Source organism: Podarcis vaucheri (genome assembly GCF_965113315.1).
Source record: "Podarcis vaucheri genome assembly, chromosome: 11".
NCBI classification, from domain to species: Eukaryota; Metazoa; Chordata; class Lepidosauria; order Squamata; family Lacertidae; genus Podarcis; species Podarcis vaucheri.
The window spans coordinates 28,691,437-28,710,397 of record NC_138749.1 but is presented as its reverse complement, the minus strand read 5'-3'; the positions used below and the strand labels follow the sequence as shown (position 1 = coordinate 28,710,397).

Sequence of the window (18,961 nt, the reverse complement as noted above, 5' to 3'; positions counted from 1 at the left end):
TTGTTGCTACTGGCTCTTGTGCCCAGTGCAGGGTTTGCCTTTTGCCGCAAGGCAAGAAGTTGAAATGGAGCTCAAGGTGGAGGCCCTACCTCCTGCAGATGATATGTAGGCGACTGCTTCTCAAGCCCAGACATTGAGAGTTCAGCCTTTTCCAAAGAAGCTGGTCTCTTGCACCAGAGGGGAGAACAGGGCGGGAGGTGGCTTGGGGGTGGTGATGATGATGCAAGAGGAAAGGGGCATCTTGGGAGCATTCACTGGATTGTCATCCCTTCTATTTATCAAAGGGCAACTCTGGATCCAACCTTACATTTACAATCAGATCTCACAGATCTCACAAAGCAACAAGGAGGAAATTGGCCACATTAAACTCCAGATTGCCTGTCAATTGGTTTCTTGGAGACCTGATCAATCAATCAATCAATCAATCAATCAATCAATCAATCGGACTTTCTGTTATGCTCCATCTTGCTTACTAAGGCTCCATACATGTGCTGTAGTTAAGGTACTGTTGGGATGGAACCAGACTTGGTCATTATTACATTAGACCAGGGGTCTGCAACCTGCGGCTCCGGAGCCGCATGTGGCTCTTTTACACCTTTGCCGCGGCTCCGGGGCGGATACTAGCGAGGGGAGGAGGTGCATTGTGCGCCCCGACACTCCCCACTGTGGCGGGCGCTGTACTGGCTGTGACGTCGCATGGGGGCGGTGCGTGCATTAGTCACGCACCGTCCCGACGTCACCTTCCCGCCCGCTGTCAGATCGCAGCTCCGGAGATATATTTGTTTTAAATGTTGCAATGGTTTTGCGGCTCCCAGATTTTTTTTTCTTCGAAAACGGGTCCAAGTGGCTCTTTTTGTCTTAAAGGTTGCAGACCCCTGCACTAGACCCACCAAAACCAATTAGACTTAAGTTACTCATGATTAATAATTCCCATTGATTTCAAAGCATCTAACTTCAATCATATTTCTTTCAATGGATCTACTTGAATCCAGACTAGGTGTTGGGGGAAATATTGGAATATTCTGGAGTAGAGTTATGAGAAAGAGGCTCCAATAACCAACTTCCAGACGGGGATATACTTATAAAACCTTTTTATGTCAAAGTCAGAATTTCACAACATGACACTCTAATTCAAAATCCAGTAGCACCTGAAGGATTAAGGTAAATGCTGCCATCCATTGAACAGTTTGTAATACTTAAAAAGAGCTGAAGAAGAAAAAATTGAGTAAAGTACATTCTCCAGAACAGCAATTGTATTTCAAAATAAAAACTGTATTTGTTGGGTTTTAAAAGAATGGTGTTTTTTTAAACAAGTCTCCATAATTGTCATATGACAAGTACACAGGGTAATTGTTCTCCTATGTAATTTCTTGTCTGTTTGTTTGTCCACAGTACCCAACATTTTCTGGCATATATATTCCCACAGTTTCTCTTAAGATAGATACAATATGTAATACCAGTCTCTGGGGAAAACATGACTTTGTCCATTATGCCAATTATTACCTTAATAATACAGAAGTGTAGTGGCTAAAGTAGGTATGATACCTAATTAGGAATTTCAGAATACAATTTCTAGAATACAATTTCTAAACACCCACCTACCGTAAATGAACATTAAAATATTCTTAAGAATAGGATTTTATTTATATGTGCACTTAATTCCACTTATCCCATATACATATTGGATGACTTTTGGGAGTTCAATGGTGCAGCCCTCATAGATTTTATTTTTACAAACAAAAGAACCCAAAGTCAAGCATCTTAATATACATGAGAAAAGAAATTCTCAAATATTGATTTCCAATTTTCAAATTTAATTTCAATAGGAAAATATTAAAAATGTGCACATTTAAATTTTTCCATGTGTTGTATATACATGTGTGTGTATGTGTACATATACAAATAAATTTCTTGTACCACACATATACACAGCATTTCAGTGGAAATATTTTGTAAACTATTTTCCCACATGTAAATGTCATTGTATTAAAAATTTTGATCTCATTAAAAATAATGTTACATTTTTTGCCATCAAATTTCTGTTCTAACTTGTTATAATTAATAACACTCATGAACATACTTCATTCCTCCTACAATTACACCAATTTTATACTTTTCTGAAGATGTTTCCAATTGACACTCATATAGCAAGAGAATCAGGTACAAACTTCTCCAGGTAAATTAAAATCAGGTAATCACTACTGTCCTGGACCTGATAAAGTTACACATCGTTAACATCTAGCTATTAAAAAAAATCACCATAGAAAGCTTTTACGTATGAATGCAATGAACAAATATTTTCTCCAGTAATAAATAAAATAAGTGGCAGAATACTCTAAAATATGGATGAAACTCAAATGATGTGTACAGTACATACAGTATAATACATGATAATTTACTGTTAGCTAAACAGTAATCCTGACATTTCAGGAGACACCTGTTATATTACAGATAAAGAAAATGGCATTTTATAAATTAACCCACCATGTATTTCTCCCACTTTGAATACAAATTAGAATGCGTGTATTATACAGTATATACATACAGTACACACATAAAAAACCCGACTTATATTATCTAGTTTTGAATAGCAGTCCTTAAGTGAAAAAAAAAATTCTATTGTACAGAGTTTATATTCAAGCTGGATTTTGCATTTAACATTCAAATTAATTTGGGTGTAAAGAAAAGGTCAGTGCATCTTTGTGTTTGATTTTTCCCCCCCATTCATTTTAAAAATCCTCTCCAATATTAGACAATTTACAGCAAGATTGTCCCATAATGCAACTCCCATTCAGTAAGCAGACATTTGACACTTGGCTTACCTTTCATTTTTTTCCCTTTAAAATAAAAAATATTATATAAAGAAATACATGTTTGGCAAAAGTCTTTGTAAATCACATCAAAACAACTTAAAAACATGTTCACTGAGGATAACTGAATTCAATTCCTGTTTTGAAATTCAGAATATTGCCTGGTGTGGTTCTGATAAACATGTGATGTGAAGGTTCAAAGAGGAGGGGAAAAGATCTCCAATTTCCTGTGATTATACAGTTTCTTTGAATGAGCAAGGTCAACGTAAACACCCTGGCAATTGCTGTATATCCACAATATATCTATAAAAGCTGCACTGATTACTCTGAAGAAGTTTTGGTTAAAAGAATTATTAAAACATATGTTGGTAACGGTGAATATTAAACATATGTGGTATTAATAAATAAGACTAGATGGATACTTATCTGTATATAGCAAATTTGAAAATACTTTTCAGGGACTCACCTGTCTTCATAGATAGGCTTCAAAATGGAACACAGAACTTCTACATACAAGAACTTAAATAGAGAAAAGTAAACCATACACTGGACAATATTAGTGAACACCAGAGTGAACATCGTAAATAAATACAGTATCTTCCAGTATAAAAAGGGGAAGAACTCTATACAAGCAGGTATGAATTAAAGATGCAACTCTCTCTCACTCCTGGCAAGAATTAATTAGTAATGCACTATTTCTTAACAGTGCAAAATATCCTGAGAAATTATTAAGATTACAACAAAAGAGAGGGCTGTCATCGCAAAGTTCTTGCACAAAACACAGCAATTGAGTGTCTTAACCAACAAAATAAAAACAAAATAAGACAGATCATCTACAATGTGTCTAACACTAAAAGGGATGCCATATGGGGCACTTCTCATTATTTCACTGGCTAATAATAGAAAAGGATTGCATTCAATTACTGTTAATATCTTTCGAGTTATCTATGGCCAATTATATACAAGGAGGTAATTTGTAGTTCAAGTTATTATTTTTCCCCAACTAGCTACAAGCTGAATTCTAAAATTTTACACTGAAATATATTGTTGAAAATTTAAAACAGGCCCTCCTGGAGGAGCGTTTTCCTAATTTTGTGCAACTTTGATGCAGAGCCCAACAAAGTCCTATGAAGAGAGACAGTGCATCTTTAAGAAGGTTGGCACTGAAATCCCGTTTTCTTTAGCTGCATTCTATTAGCTTGGCCAGGTTATCTCGTAGTTCTGTTAGTTCAAAGATTTTGCCATCAAGAATTTCTAAAAGTGTTTTCAAGTTATTGCGAAAAGCTTCTTGTTCATTCTGACTTTTCTCCAGACGCTGCTCTAGGTCAGACAGTTGTCCTTCTAGGTCCTTGTTTCGAACTTCCACTTCCTTAAAAAAAGAAGAAGCAATATATGTCATTTGTAAATGCAGTATTATCTTTATCAGTTTTCTATACAGTTAACATGGAGCTGGAATGATCATCAGGCTCAACAGGGTTATCTCTTACTCACAAATAGGGAGAGAGGCTCACATTCCTAAATGGAGGTATCTACGTAGGATAGCATCTTCATCAGGGCTGTCCAACTTTTCATACCAAGTGGGCTGCAACAGAACTTTGACCCAGAAGCTGTAGGCCCCTCACTGCTTTGTTGGTTGGGGGGCAGAGGCAAGGCCAAAATTTGACACACAGAGACCCTGGCAGGGTCCTAGAGCCCTCCCACCCCCTCCCCAAAGCTGGGAAAGAGCTAACTAGGCTTTGGGATGGAGGAAGGAGGAGTCTAGGACCCCATCAGAGTGCTCACAAAATGGCCTCGAGGGCCGCATGCTATATACCATGATTAGCATGGACAGAAGTGTGCTTTCGCTGCTGCCTCACATACAATTAGGAAGGGAAAGGAGGATAGATAGAGATGCATGGACTAGCCTACACAATATGATTTAGCATCTTAGTAAATATATATTTTAGTCATTTAAGCATCATTTAATTACAAATGGATTTAAAAGGAAAACTTTGTTTTTGGCAGTGTCAGGAGCCAGGTCATTGTTAACAGGATTTTAAATGGTAGTTAAGAACTCTCCCCCCCCCCCCACTTACAGATAACTCACATCTTTCACAAGCGTTCAGTTCTGTGAGTCCACACATATATGCAAAAATGTGTAAAGCCAGAAGTCCCTGAAACCAGCCCCACCCAAGTTGTAAGGCTGCCTACTTGGCTGTGGGAGGGTGGAAGGGCTCTGCCAGTGTGCAAGAGCGCCTTCCTAAAGTTAGCGCTGGCCTGGCTTTGGGAAGGTAGTGCAAGGGCTCTGGGATGCTGCCAAAGTGCTCACACCGCCTTCCCAAAGCCATGTAAGTCCACAACCACAGCTTTGCATGGGGGTGTGTGGGTGTGGATTTCCTCTGCTCCTTATTTATTTATCCTTCCCCAGGCCCCACACAAAGCGGTGTTCACGTAAATAAAATAAGCATAAGATACGAGTTACCTGTAGGAAATAACATGTAACCACGTAAAATTGTTTTGCAAAGGATTCCTTTGTTGTACTTATTTAAGATTTTTTTTTAAGTTTGTCAAGGGCATAGATTCCACTGAATGGTCATACACGTCAAATGAAAATGCACTGTGCAGCATTTGGCTAATAACAGACCATGACATCATTTGAGTGTGTATATAATCTTGCTGCTATCTCCAAGTAACTTGACCAGTCAGTTTTGAAAACACAGAATCTACAGGCAATCAAGATCTAAAACATACGCTCATTTGAAGAGATGAAAGACATCAAGGCCTGCAGCCATTTGTTAAGGAATGCCACTTCAAAAGCTATGAACGCTAAAATTCCCAGCATAAATTGCAACAGATATGTAAGAGGAAGTGTTTGTGTTCTAGCAGAAATTACTCCTACCTGCTTATCAAAGTTTGGCTGTTTGCCATTCAATAGAAATATAAAATGCAGTCCAAATTTCCAGATACTAATTTCAGCATTTTTACCTGCTCAGGAAAGCATCAGCATAAGGCTTTATTTTGGCCCTCCAGATGTTGATGGACTCCAACTCCCATTAGCTTCAGCCAGCATGGCTAATGGTCAGGGATGATGGCGGTCAGAGCGCAACTATGTTCAAATGCCCACATGTTCCCCAACCCTCCCTGCTCTAGACAGCCCTCTTCTGCTTCTTCCCAAGAAAATACACTGCCGTGTTCCTGACCATCAAATATCCCCAAGTAACTCAAGGGGCAATATATTGCATCTGAGCATTCTGTTGACCTGTCTGCATGAGATGGGAGGATTATCTTCTAACAGCTTGTGCTCGTGGGCTTGTAATTCTTTGCTGATCTTGGGGGGATCTGGAAATTCAACTCTAAGGGCCTTTCTTTGGAAAAGAGGCATAAAGCTCTGGCCTCCTCCCCAAAGCTGGGAAAGTGCTAACTAGGAAGGAGGCAGGGGGACTCCAGAAGCCTATCAGAGCCCTCACACCTCCTTCTCAAAGCCCAGCACCTTGCTTACCCAGCTTTGGGAAGGCAAAGTGAGGGCTGTACAGGGACATCAAATGTTGCTGAAAGCCGCCAAAATAGGGCCACACATTGGACCACCCTGGAACTCTAGGAATACTTACCGGTATGTAACCTTTTATTAAGAAAAGGAAGTCTGAAAGGGAATTCACATACCCACACCAGAGCACATCACTTCTTTTATTTGTTTACTCCCCCCTTGAAAGATGTACAGTCCTTCTCTTCAGCAGTAGGACACTCATCCTCATGATCCTTCTTCCATCACACTTGTACAATGTTCACACAAACACTGCAGGAACACAGTTAGCCCCATCAAAGAAGTAAGGAGGTGGGGGCTATTCTGCACCCCCAAACTGTCGGTCTGTACAAGTCTTCAAGATCCAAAATTATCCAACTTTTTTCCTCTTTTTTATTGTTACCTACAAGCAGATACAACCCTATTCGCCCTGTAACTTACTTGTAACTTCTGAGTCAAAGAGTCCCTCTGTGCCTGAAGCTCTCTGGCATTGTCAATTTCTTGTCTCAATTTTTCTATTTCCTAAAGGGGATAAAACAGCATATTATCTTTCATCCTGGACAAATCCTAACTTTCATCCTGGACAAATCCTAACTTTCATCCTGGACAAATCCTCCTCATCCAATCTGGACATACAAGACAGGGTTGCCAATGCTGCAGAAACCATTGGTACTTCTCCCAGGTACTTATGCAGTGAAACTAGAATCAGAGAGTGGGCCAAACTGTATCACCCTGAGAGCCATCTGGCCGGCCCTAGAGCTTTGAACTTCAGCATGCTTCTCAAAACATGCACAGTTCCCAGTAGGAAGCATCATTTGTGCTTCAGGTTCATAAGCATAGAAATCTGCTAATGATTATGCAGCAACAGCTGAAATTGAGTCATAAGAATCGGCTGCCAGAGAGCCAGTTTCTCAGGGCTAAAGACACCAGGGAGGGAACGCTGCAAAGAACAAAGTTGAAATTTCAGTTACAAGGGACTGTGAACAACTGTCTATTTTATAGCAAGAAGAAAGCCAGAGGAATCGTAATGAAATATATGCAACAATTCATGACCAAGTCTAAAACAACACTGGAATCATTTAGACAGGCTAGATACTAATAACATTGGCTTAGAGCCTAACTTGCCTTCTGTGATGAGAATGATTTCAAGAATTAAAGTAGACATCTGTGGAAGTAGTGAACAACTCAACACTTCTTTGTGCAATAAAAGTCTACCAGTTAGGTGACTAGGAAGAAGCTTCCCTGAAGGCATGCTATTTCGGAACTGCAGTGAGATATCTTGAACTCTCTTCTGAAACATCTGGCGCCAATTACTGACAGCGAAATAATAGCGTGCTTCTAGGACTAGAGAAGTGATATAAAAAGCAATCCCTACCTATTATTCACTCTTTGGGGAAGTGAGTGTGCTTTGCCAAAGGCAACAAAGACGCTTTTTGAACTTCCCACCAATGCATGGCCTCATACTGCAGGGGTCAGCTTGCCGATCATCATCACTAGAGGAAGTACTTTTAATTCTAATACACCTGACTCTTCAGGCACTTTGAACCAGTATATAAAAGCCATCTTTTAGAAATGAGTTATGGCCTGTTTGTCAGCCTGCTTTCACGCTTCTAGGAAGGACAGAGGAAAGCTACTGACTTTTGAAAGAAATGTGTGTTTTTGGGGGGAAACAACCCATATTTATCTAAATGGTTTTCCCTGTGCAAAGAATTTTGCATCTCATTCTAGATGTTAGTCAACAGAATAAAAAAAACAACAAATTAGACAACTTATTTTTGTAACCCGTATTTTGATACATGCTAATGCAATACTGGACGCGGGTGGCGCTGTGGGTTAAAGCCTCAGCGCCTAGGGCTTGCCGATCGAAAGGTCGGCGGTTCGAATCCCCGCGGCGGGGTGCGCTCCTGCTGCTCGGTCCCAGCGCCTGCCAACCTAGCAGTTCGAAAGCACCCCCGGGGGCAAGTAGATAAATAGGTACCGCTTACCAGCGGGAAGGTAAACGGCGTTCCGTGTGCGGCTCTGGCTCGCCAGAGCAGCGTTGTCACGCTGGCCACGTGACCCGGAAGTGTCTTCGGACAGCGCTGGCCCCCGGCCAATAGATGTGAGATGGGCGCACAAACCCCAGAGTCTGTCAAGACTGGCCCGTTCGGGCAGGGGTACCTTTACCTTTACCTTTAATGCAATACTATGAATGGTGTATGAAATAAATAATCAGGGCTATTAAAAAGTCAATTAACAAATGCAAGCAAGTACCTCTTCCTTTTTCTTCAACGTTGCCTCTAATTCTTGTATTGTCTGGTTTAATTCTGTTTTATGTGTGTGGACCGCACTTGCTTGACTACTAACACACTCCAGCTCAGTCACCTGTAAAAATAAATACAAATGATAAATATACAATTATAGGACCATATGGGACATTTCTGCTTTACTAAGCATCTGTATCACAGCATTAACACTTATTGAAATGGTTTCATTAGCTTTGCACAGTATTTTATGAAGTGATGGTGGAGCACTGTTTAAGTTCTGTGCCTGATGCTAGTGCTTCTAAAAGTGGCAAAGTTTGAATCAAATAATGGGTTGGTTGGGAATTAAAGTGATAAATATAAACCTAAGAATGGCTTATTTAATTATGAAGACTGTTCTCCTTCAAACTGCACTCTTCTAGTTGACACTATATAGTAGAATGATGTGTAACTAGTTTGCTAAAATGATTCACACAAAGCTTTTAACCCCACACCTATTATTATTATTATTATTATTATTATTATTATTATTATTATGCCGCCCTATACTTTAGTAATTCATAAACCTTTACCATCCAAAGACTTCCCCAAAATTCTAATTAACCTCTGTATTTTTCCACCAGCACTGTACAACAAAACCAATGGGCGCTTAAAACAATGTGATTTAAACATCAATACTTACAATTCTACAGACCATGTGCATGTTGTCACTCAGGTGCTTGTAGAAAACATTAATAGAATTGAAGTATGCTTAACTTTCTCTAGATTGCGCCATTCAGTGGGACCTAACTGTACAATTAAATACTAATGTAGCACTAAGTTCAACAACTCATAAGCATGCTTAACTTTCTCTGGATTATGCCCAATGCTAATTTTTATTTAACGGCAGCCAAATCCTCTGAATGTGACTTGCGGGCATTAAAACATAAGCACAAAGGAAAAACTCTGCTGGATAAGAGAGCTCATCTAATCCGGCACTGTTTTGACCAGCCAAAGGCCTGCAGAAAACCCACTAGTAGGCCATGAAAGAAACACACCTCCCCCATTGATTATTGCCAACATCTAGTATTCAGAGGCATACTGCTTTTAACTTCAAAGGTCTCATTTAACTATCATCATTCCACATAATAGTAAGCTCAGGTGTTTGAGCGCCTATCATTTTGGAAGCAAAATGGGGCCACTCAAATACAAGGCTGTAATTTCTGCATGCTTTGTGGACTCCCTAGGTACTCAGACGTATAGAGGTTGGTAAAGAAAGAGAAAACGGAAATTAATAAAAACAGCTCAACCACAACATGTGAGCTCACAGAATGCAGTGGGGAGTTGAACCTTTAAAAAAGAAGAGGGAAACTAGAAGTCAGGCAGACTGTATCCCTTTTCATAGAGAAGAAACTCTCTGTGATTAAAGCAAAGCAGGGTCATGCCACCAAATTGACCTCCCTGGGATGCAAGCCTGGGCAGTGTGTATGGAGATCCTGGGCTGCCCAGATGACAAGATCCTTCTCTTGGTCTCACTGATGTGGAGCAAAGGAAAGCACAGCAATACGTTTGGTACCAGCTGGGCCTAAGGAGTTGTTGGAAGGAGGCGTACAAGACACTATTCAACTACCTTCTTGACCATTGGACCTACTATTGGTCTCATCCACTCAACCCACCAGAGCCTGTCTTTACATGCAGATGAAGTTTCTAATTCATTATGCAAATTATTAAATTTTCCCACAGCAGACAGCAAGGTGAATAACAGTATTTGATGGAAGATGAACTGCAGCAGAATGGAAACAGTGCTGCATATGACAAATACGGGGTGGAAGAGAAAATGATGCCTATCTCACATTCCTATAGAAAAATTAGTTGGCTGGCGTGTAATTCTGGCCTGAGATGTAGAAAGTGAGTTTTCCATGACATAGCTACTATAAAAATCCTGTAACTAGCAACTCCAGGACTTTTTTTTTTAGGGTAGAAGCAATAATTGTTCAACCCGGACAAAGAGGTCCAGCGCTGAGGGCCTTCTGGCGGTTTCCTTGCTGCAAGAAGTGAGGTTACAGGGAACCAGGCAGAGGGCCCTCTCGGTAGTGGTCCCTGCCCTATGGAACGCCCTCCCAGCAGATGTCAAGGCAATAAGAAACTAACTTACTTTTTAAAGACACCTGAAGGCAGCCCTGTTTAGGGAAGTTTTTAATGTTTGATGCTGTATTGTGTTTTTAATATTTGGTTGGAAGCCACCCAGAGTGGCTGGGGAAACCCAGCCAGATGGGGGTATACATAATAATAATAATAATAATAATAATAATAATAATAATAATAATAATAGTTGTTGTTGTTGTTGTTGTTGTTGTTGTTGTTATTTCACCTGGCCACCTTCCCACCTTCAACCCAGACCAGCTCAAATAAGCCATGGTGGGCAGGGGTTGCCGGGGGGCGGGGGACATATTGTAGGCTAAAGAGCTGCAAGCACCTTGTCCATATTTTCAGGCCTCATCAGCTGAAACCAATCCCACAGGATTGGGCAATATGTTTTGCTGGACAGCTCCCTGGCTCTATAATAATGGTGGCACTGAACTTAGCATGAAGACAAGTACTTTTATCCTCAAAGGCCTGTCAAACTCGTCACAGCAGGTCTCCCATGGTTCCAACACTATTCCCTGGGACAGATGTCAACATTCCTCTCACCACATGGAACAGTTCTGCTGGCCAGCTACTCAAATATGCAGTGCAGTCAGCACACTAAGCCTTCTTTGCTGTCTTCACCACCACACAAAAGGCCCGACTGTGAACTCAAATATAAGTCTCATCAGTTTCATACTGGGTCTTTGGACATCATGCTAAACCAGGGATTGTGGTTTGTTGCTCCTGCCTATGCTATGGGAGTAGTGAAGCCAGAGTCATCTGCATGTTCACAGAAAACCATTAATTAGGATCTACTGCCAATGTATTGGTCCTGATCATCTGATAATTACAATGGTTTATTAACAGCACACATGACTCTAACTGGATTTAGGCCCTATTGTCATAAACCAAATTACTCTTTGGCTTCTGGCAATAAGCTGTTAAAAGATGCTGGTGTGCTTACTATGTTATTTTTTTAAAAAAATAATTTTTATTAACCGGCCAATCAAATCAAATCAAATCAAATCACATAAATTCCGAATTACAAAGCCGAATTTTAAATTTTGTTGAGGGGACCCATATTTCAAGATCTGAAGGGGGATTCTGATCATCTTCTTGCTACTGCGTTAATGTCCAAATCAGTCCAAACAAAGTTCATAATTCTATCCAGTCTTATCTTGCTGTTTCCACGTCACATCTTGTTCATATATTTTCTCTTTTTTCTTTATGATCTCTTCTGATGGTCTCCTTAAGCTGATAAACACCAATAATAATCCTGTGTGAATTTTTCCGTTCTTCCAATCCTCAAATCGAGATGGTTTCTATATATCATCGCCTTCATAGATAACATTGCTCTTTCCATCTTTAATTACAGAACTGTCATTCTTAAGTCCCTCTGAGGAGTTTCACCCACAATATAAAAACAGCTCTATTTCTCTATTTCTCCTCCCAGACTTAAGTCCTCCGACAGAACTTCTCAATATGGTGACGGCACTTTTAACTGCGTCATTCCAAAGCCCTTATACATTCCACGCTCTTCTCAAAACATGCTTTGGTTCGAAGGTTTATCTCCACACAGCCTTAAATCCACAGCTTAAGTCCTTAAAACGACATTTCTGACGTGGGGGGGGGGATTCTTGTTTAATCACATAAAAGAAAGGAAAGTTTCCCCCCTCCCCCATCAGTCCCTTTGCCATACCGAGTCTTTGCGTATCTTCTCAAGATTTATACTTGTTCCTCCGACTGGTCTTGTTTTATCAGAGATCTCTTCTGTTAGCAGTCTTCACTCCCCCTCCTTCCTTGAAATATGTGCATTCGCTTCATCCAAATTGTTTCTTTTGAAGTTCTTGCAGCTAGTGGCGCGGATCAGAGACGGTGTCCAGGAGCGCCGAAATCCCACAGGAGGGCATTGTGCCTAGTGCCCCCATCCCCACAAATTCGGGGGTGGTATAGGGCACAGCAGGCAAGGGCAGTCCCACCCCACAATCTGGGGGGGGGGTAGGGAGGCTATTTACTCCCATCACAGCCTCCAAATTACCTCGTGTGGGTCAGAGAGATGTTATTGTCAGCCATCTTCTGATGCGCCCCTAGTGGCCCCTCCGGTGTGCTTACTATGTTAAAAGGTATTGCTAAAGAAGACTAATCCAGATTTCCAAATTAATCAGAATACAAATCTCAAGGGTCTTGTTACAAAGTTTTTAAAAAGAGGAAAAAGAAACATCACACAACTCATTACACGAAGAACGAAGTCAAATATCAAACAATTCAAATAAAAGTTTTCTATATTTCAAGCAATGTCTCCTTGATGTTAGTTAGACAATTCCTGATTGCCAGGGGGTTGAAAAATTGTCCAAGGATATCTGAAAGCTTAGAATTTACATTTTCAGTGTAGAAACCATTTTTGCATGCACTTTTAACCTTAACACATTATGGTAACATGTAGAATTCCAATAGTTAGTTGATTAGTTAGTTAGTTATTTAGTTAATTTACCTAAACACAAGAAAATATGAACTCTCTACAAAATGTGCTTATAATAAATATACAACCAGCATGTTGCTTTAAAAGAAGGGTAGTATCAGCAGAATCCACAATTACTCTTAAACCCCAATCCAGCAAAGCATGAATAGAAGACCCATATAACAATTTCTATCTAATTCTGCTTATCCATTCCTGATATATCCAAAGTTGCTTTTAAACTTCCCTTAGGTTAAAAAAGGCAACTTGTAATATAATTATGTACCTTCATGAAGGCACTGTTGTACGTAATCAATCCCTTGTGTCAGTGGTTTTCAACTGGTATGCCGTGGTACCCTGGGGTGCCTTGAATGATGGTCAGGGGTGCCGCGGCCAACACTGGCCTCTGTCCCTCTTTCCACCCCTCCCTCCACTGATGCTCTCTTGTGTCTCTGCCTCCCAAAGGCTTGCACAGCTGTTTATTGCAGCAGCCTGGCTATAAGATCTACAGGCGAATGGTGCCTCTGGCAGGCACCTCTCTTTGGGGTGGGGGGCGGGGCTTAGAGGCCAAGGGCAGCAGCAGCTGCCGCCTAGAGGACTCCCAAGGAGAGAGGAGAGGGGAGAAGGATGAGGGAACACTCCAAGGCTGTTTGAAAAAGAGTGAGAGGCTGCCAGCTCTGCAGGCAAGAGGTGACATAACTGGGCTCCTGGGCCCCATGGGGTGCTGCAGAAAGAATGCAATTGGTTAAGGGAGCCGTGGACTCAAAAAGGTTGGAAACCTCTGTCTTATGTGAAGAAGCAAAATAGAGTGGAGCTCCCATTTATAAATGTATATGTTCTTCTATTTCTAAAACTCCAATTGAGAATAGGTGTTACATCAGTTGAAATGGAAATCCTTTGGCTTGCTAAGTTTATAGGTCACATTTCTAGGTATCCAGGAGGGAATGATCAACTTAAACTATGCATGGAAGGTAAGTTGCATATACAGCACTCAAAATCTACAAAACAAGTAACTGCATAGCACTGCAGTACAAGAGTTGTACAACTGAAAGTGGGAGCAAACAAACAAAAGGATAATGGCTCCAGGCAAAATGGATGAAATTTTGTTTTGCTGTGTTTCCTTAGCTTGTTTTTATTATAACTGATGTTCCAGGACCTGTTAAAACAATATCCTCTGTCCTAGAACATTCATTATACTTGGGCAAGAAGCTGAAGCAGGAATTGGGAGAAACACTCCGAGTGGAATGTAGAATATTCAGAATGCCTGTGACAATTTAAACAGTACTGGGCACAAAACACGCACAGAACAGCTGACACATTTAGCAGTTTGTTTTTTCACCTACAATATGAATGTATCAACTATGGTAAGATTCTGCATTAATTGGATTCTTCTCATGTGCATGGCTAACCTCAAATTCTACAATTCCAGCTCTTACTGGATGGACAAATAGAGGAAAAACAACAAGGGACACACTTTCCCCAGCAAATTAAGTCTTCCAGTAACGCCAATAAAGGACTATGAACAAATATGTGCTTTGGGGCATTTTTTTCACCTGGCCGAGGGTGGAAGGACTACACTATGCTTTATTGCATTAATATATTTAATATATAATATTTAACTGCTTTAATTAAGGGATAACCAATAGTATCCCCATGCTAACAAAAGCCTCTTTAATTCAGTAGAGGCTTCTGTAAGCGAAACAGTAAGGGAGACAATTTTCACCTTTTCCCCTCATCCTTTGAGGATATCGCTATGCAAAATCTGCTCTAGAGACCAGCTGACCCTTCGCAACAGTGTGGGTACAGAAGGGGGGGGGGAGCAGCAAACTTTGTTTCTCCCTGCATTCTGATGGCAAGAGCCTTCACTGGATCAAAGTCATGCACCAGCAGAAGGATGCCAGTTGAAAACAAAGAAAACTGAAGTTGAAATCCTATGCACACTTAACTGGATGCAAGCACCACTGAATACAGGATGACTTCCTTTGGCATATACATGGATAGGTTTACACTGCATATCAGTAAAGGGCCATAGTTTTATGACGAGATGGAAAAGGGAAAGGGGAAAAAATGCCACAAAACCTGTGCTCTCTGCTAAGGCTTGCCTGTCACCTACTAAGCATTCCTGAGGACCAAATTATGCCAGGAGGAGAGAGGGCCAGAAAAACCTGCTATTGCTGAGGATGGAAGTAGCCCAGGAAGGAAGGAAGCAAACAGTGTGTGGTCAGCCTTTTACAGGAATAGGCACATTGATTTCCCTGTTTTGCTTCACCTCTACAGCTATTGAGGTGATCACAAATTGAAGCCGATTTGTTTTTTAAATACAAACATGTCCTAGGTTTCCTTGGAGAGTTGGATTTATTAGTTTGGCCGTGTCTGTCAGCTACGCTTAGTAATTCCCAAAGAGGACAGCACACAGCAGGAGCCTTCCCTGGTGTGATTTATGGTCACGTTTATACACATTTCTCAGCATAAACATGCAGCCAACTTCATAACTAACCCTCTGTTATTATAACTTAAGTCAATAATTTCACAAAACAAAGGAGAAATTATACTAGGAAAGGAAGGAAAGAAAACTATAGAAAACAATGTGGCAAGGAGGTATCACATGCAAATCCAGCTTTTGCAAAATACACATTTTCTTATTTCTTTAAGTTTAAATTGTATTTGTAGGCACATGAACACGCTTAAAAACATCTGGAGTGAATTGGACAGTGTAGTTTCTTCATGGTGAATGAGAGACGCTCCCTCACCTACAGTAGCGAATGTTCTTATGTGATGCCAATAAAGGTTACTCGACTTGACTTGACCTACAGTGGCCACAAAGTGCTTACTGTACCTGTAAAATATTCTGAAGTTTTTATTTATATTAATATTATGGAGGCTCTTGATGTACCTGTTTCAATCATCCTTACAGCTTTGAAGTCTGCTGTTCCCAGAAAAGTGGATGGATCAAGGGTTAACGACTAAGCATTGTGAAGGCTATAGGCCTTTTAGCAATATTACTTGTTAGCAATTTGTGTCAATACAAAAAACAGTATTGAAGCTTACTGAAACATCTTGCTTGGATGGATTTTAGTGAAACAAGTGTGAACAAGACTACAGTCTTTTAGAGACAAAAAGAACCACGTGTGAATGCTGCTCCTCCAGCCACTTTTTCTGAAGAAAATAGGCTTTGGGAGAGAACCATTTTGAGCAGCAAAGCATTAGATAGGGAGCAGGCCCTTAAGCCTTTTCCCAACAGACAGACTTTTCTTTTCCAAATTATCCTAGCTGATTACCATCCTGATTACCATCAGGATGCAAGTATCTACAGTAGTACCTCAGGTTAAGAACTTAATTCGTTCCGGAGGTCCGTTCTTAACCCGAAACTGTTCATAACCTGAAGCACCACTTTAGCAAATGGGGCCTCCTGCTGCCACTGCACTGCCGCTGCACGATCTCTGTTCTCATCCTGAAGCAAAGTTCTTAACCCAAGGTAGTATTTCTGGGTTAGCAGAGTCTGTAACCTAAAGCGTCTGTAATCTGAAGCATCTGTACCCAAGGTACCACTGTATTTCCTTGTTTGAGAAGCTAGCTGTCAGGGAAAGGGTTAAAAGCCTTTCCCCACTTTTCGACTGAAGATATGCCCCTCCCAACCCACTTTTATTCAGAAATGCAGCTGCCAGGGATTTGGTACAAACATTTGCATATGATATGTAGTTTGCCCCTTAGACAGTTTCAGAACTTCCATCCTTTATCCTCTGAAAGGTTCTTATCACAGTGGCATGCTGGGATAAATACTTTGCAGTGATCCTCCCTGGAGAATGGGATATGCATAGAAAAATCTTTTGCATCCAGTGATGTTGGGCTTTAACAGATTTGCATACAAAATACAGCTCCCTTTTGTCTACAACCATCACCCACCCAAAATTCCAACACATTTAATAAAACTTGATGTAACAAAACAGTACCAAGGGTGTTTCTAACAGCAATGCAAGACTGGCTTCCTTCCAGCTCTACAGCTGAAATGACAGATACACATACCAACAAATCATGCGTGAGCTCAGCCAACATTCTTGACCTTCCCTCCCATACTTCAGATGGCTATCCACTTTTTAATTTTATTTTAATCTGCTCACTTGTCAACTCATAAATTGAAGACGGGAAAAAAATTCAAAAGCACAAAACTTCTCTAGGAGTATTTGCTTCTGGATGACACCAAGAGGAACAGCTGGGCAGAAGAGTACATTGCAGCCTTCTACTTTATCCTTGCAGAGCTATTTCCCTCCAGAGGTCAACAAGGTATGTTTGAACTGAATGCGGTGAATGTCCTTCCTGGGCAAATGCTCTTCTAAAAATGTTACATATGCCTTCACCCTTACAGAATCTTAATTCATGCAGTTACTTAACTTGCCTTAGTTTATCTTATTAACAGATCTAAAGAGAGAATATAGTTTAGAGTGGGAGGAATGTACAAACTAGAGGATAAATGAAACAACAAGAGATGAAAAAGAGAGCAGATCATTTTGAATATCCACAGTTGTCTACATTATGAGTTTATCGAATTAGTGCTCAGTTGAATATGAATCAATGCAGTATATAAAGTGAAAAAAATTGTGCTTGCTACCATTTCACAAGGCACATAAATATACACGGACAAAATGACACTGTGCCTGCCATATATCTGGACTGAGATAGTTTGCCTGCACTTCTCCATGAATAAAGAATTTATTTTCCAGCTATTTTGCACTGGTTTCAGTTGTCTTAATGGGCACAAGCTCACAAAAGCAAACTTACAGTAGGTTGCAGCTCATGGTTTGTTTGGAGAAAGAAAAACCATGAGCCCAGGTTGAGACCTAACGCTAAACCAAACCAAACCATGGTTTAGCTTCCAGCACTGAAGCAGCAGCATGAGAAGAAGAGAAGCAAAGTTGCCCACGATTTTAGCCCCATGCACCAGTACACTGCACATTCACCTTTAAACCAAAATAATGCTTAGCTATGGTTTAAAGTGACTCACATATAGGCAAGTCCAAGTACACTAGATTAATCTTATACGTCTGACCCAGTGCTATAGACATCACTTAGTAATACATATTTATATGATTTGTTAGATAAAACTCAAACTATATAATACAATAATATATAATTTATTACTACGGGATAATTTATTACATGAAAACTTTATAATATATTTCATCAGAAGAGAAAATAAAGCTCAGCTTGCATGAATGCTATTGTCAGATGACCAGAAGATTTTTACTGCACCTTTTTCTTAGTTCATAACATGCAGATCCACTAACAATATGTAGGCAAAAGCTTTAAACTTACCCGCTTGTGTAGACGTTCTGCTTCCTCTTGATATGCAGCAAGCTGTTGTTTCCATTGTTTCACGTTGGCAGTGGACTCGAGCAGAGCTGCTGTAAGCTTGGCATTGTTACCCTTGAGTGTTGCAAGTTCTGCCTCCCAGTGCTTGCCGATTGCTGAACTATGGACAAAAAAACAGTTGTCACAATAGTGGAGACCACAGCATCACTGGGTTATTTTTGTTCTCTGGCTCATGCCTATACAATTGTCTTCAGAAGCCAGCAAGTCTTGTGGTCCCTCCCAAGTTCTATGATTATGGTGCAAAAACTCATTGCCTAGGGATTGGGGTGGGAGGAAGCTTAGTAGATAAGCACATATTTTGCACGCTGAAGATTCTAGGTTCAAACTCTGGTTTGCCACTTAAAAGGACATCAAGGCTGGGAAAGACCTCTCCCTAAGAGAGAACCACTGCCACATTAGTGGGGCAGATGGCCCAATTATTTGACTCAATATAAGGTAGCTTTGTATGTTTTGGAAGACAAATATCTGACTGTGAATATGC

General features: G+C 40.5%; 1 protein-coding gene across 4 annotated transcripts in view; it reads right to left on the bottom strand.

Moving 5' to 3' along the window:
• Positions 1–1,076: 1,076 nt before the first annotated feature.
• The window catches only part of HOMER1 (homer scaffold protein 1), a 76,436-nt gene continuing 58,551 nt past the window's right edge, over positions 1,077–18,961 (bottom strand). For all 4 annotated transcript variants that reach the window (XM_082191998.1, XM_082191997.1, XM_082191999.1 and 1 more), the window contains 4 exons: positions 18,424–18,580; positions 8,563–8,673; positions 6,751–6,831; positions 1,077–4,179 (listed from right to left, as the gene is read on the bottom strand). In XM_082191998.1, the coding sequence (XP_082048124.1) occupies positions 3,991–4,179; positions 6,751–6,831; positions 8,563–8,673; positions 18,424–18,580 (538 nt within the window). In that variant the 3' untranslated portion in view covers positions 1,077–3,990. The remainder of the gene's footprint in view (positions 4,180–6,750; positions 6,832–8,562; positions 8,674–18,423; positions 18,581–18,961) is intronic.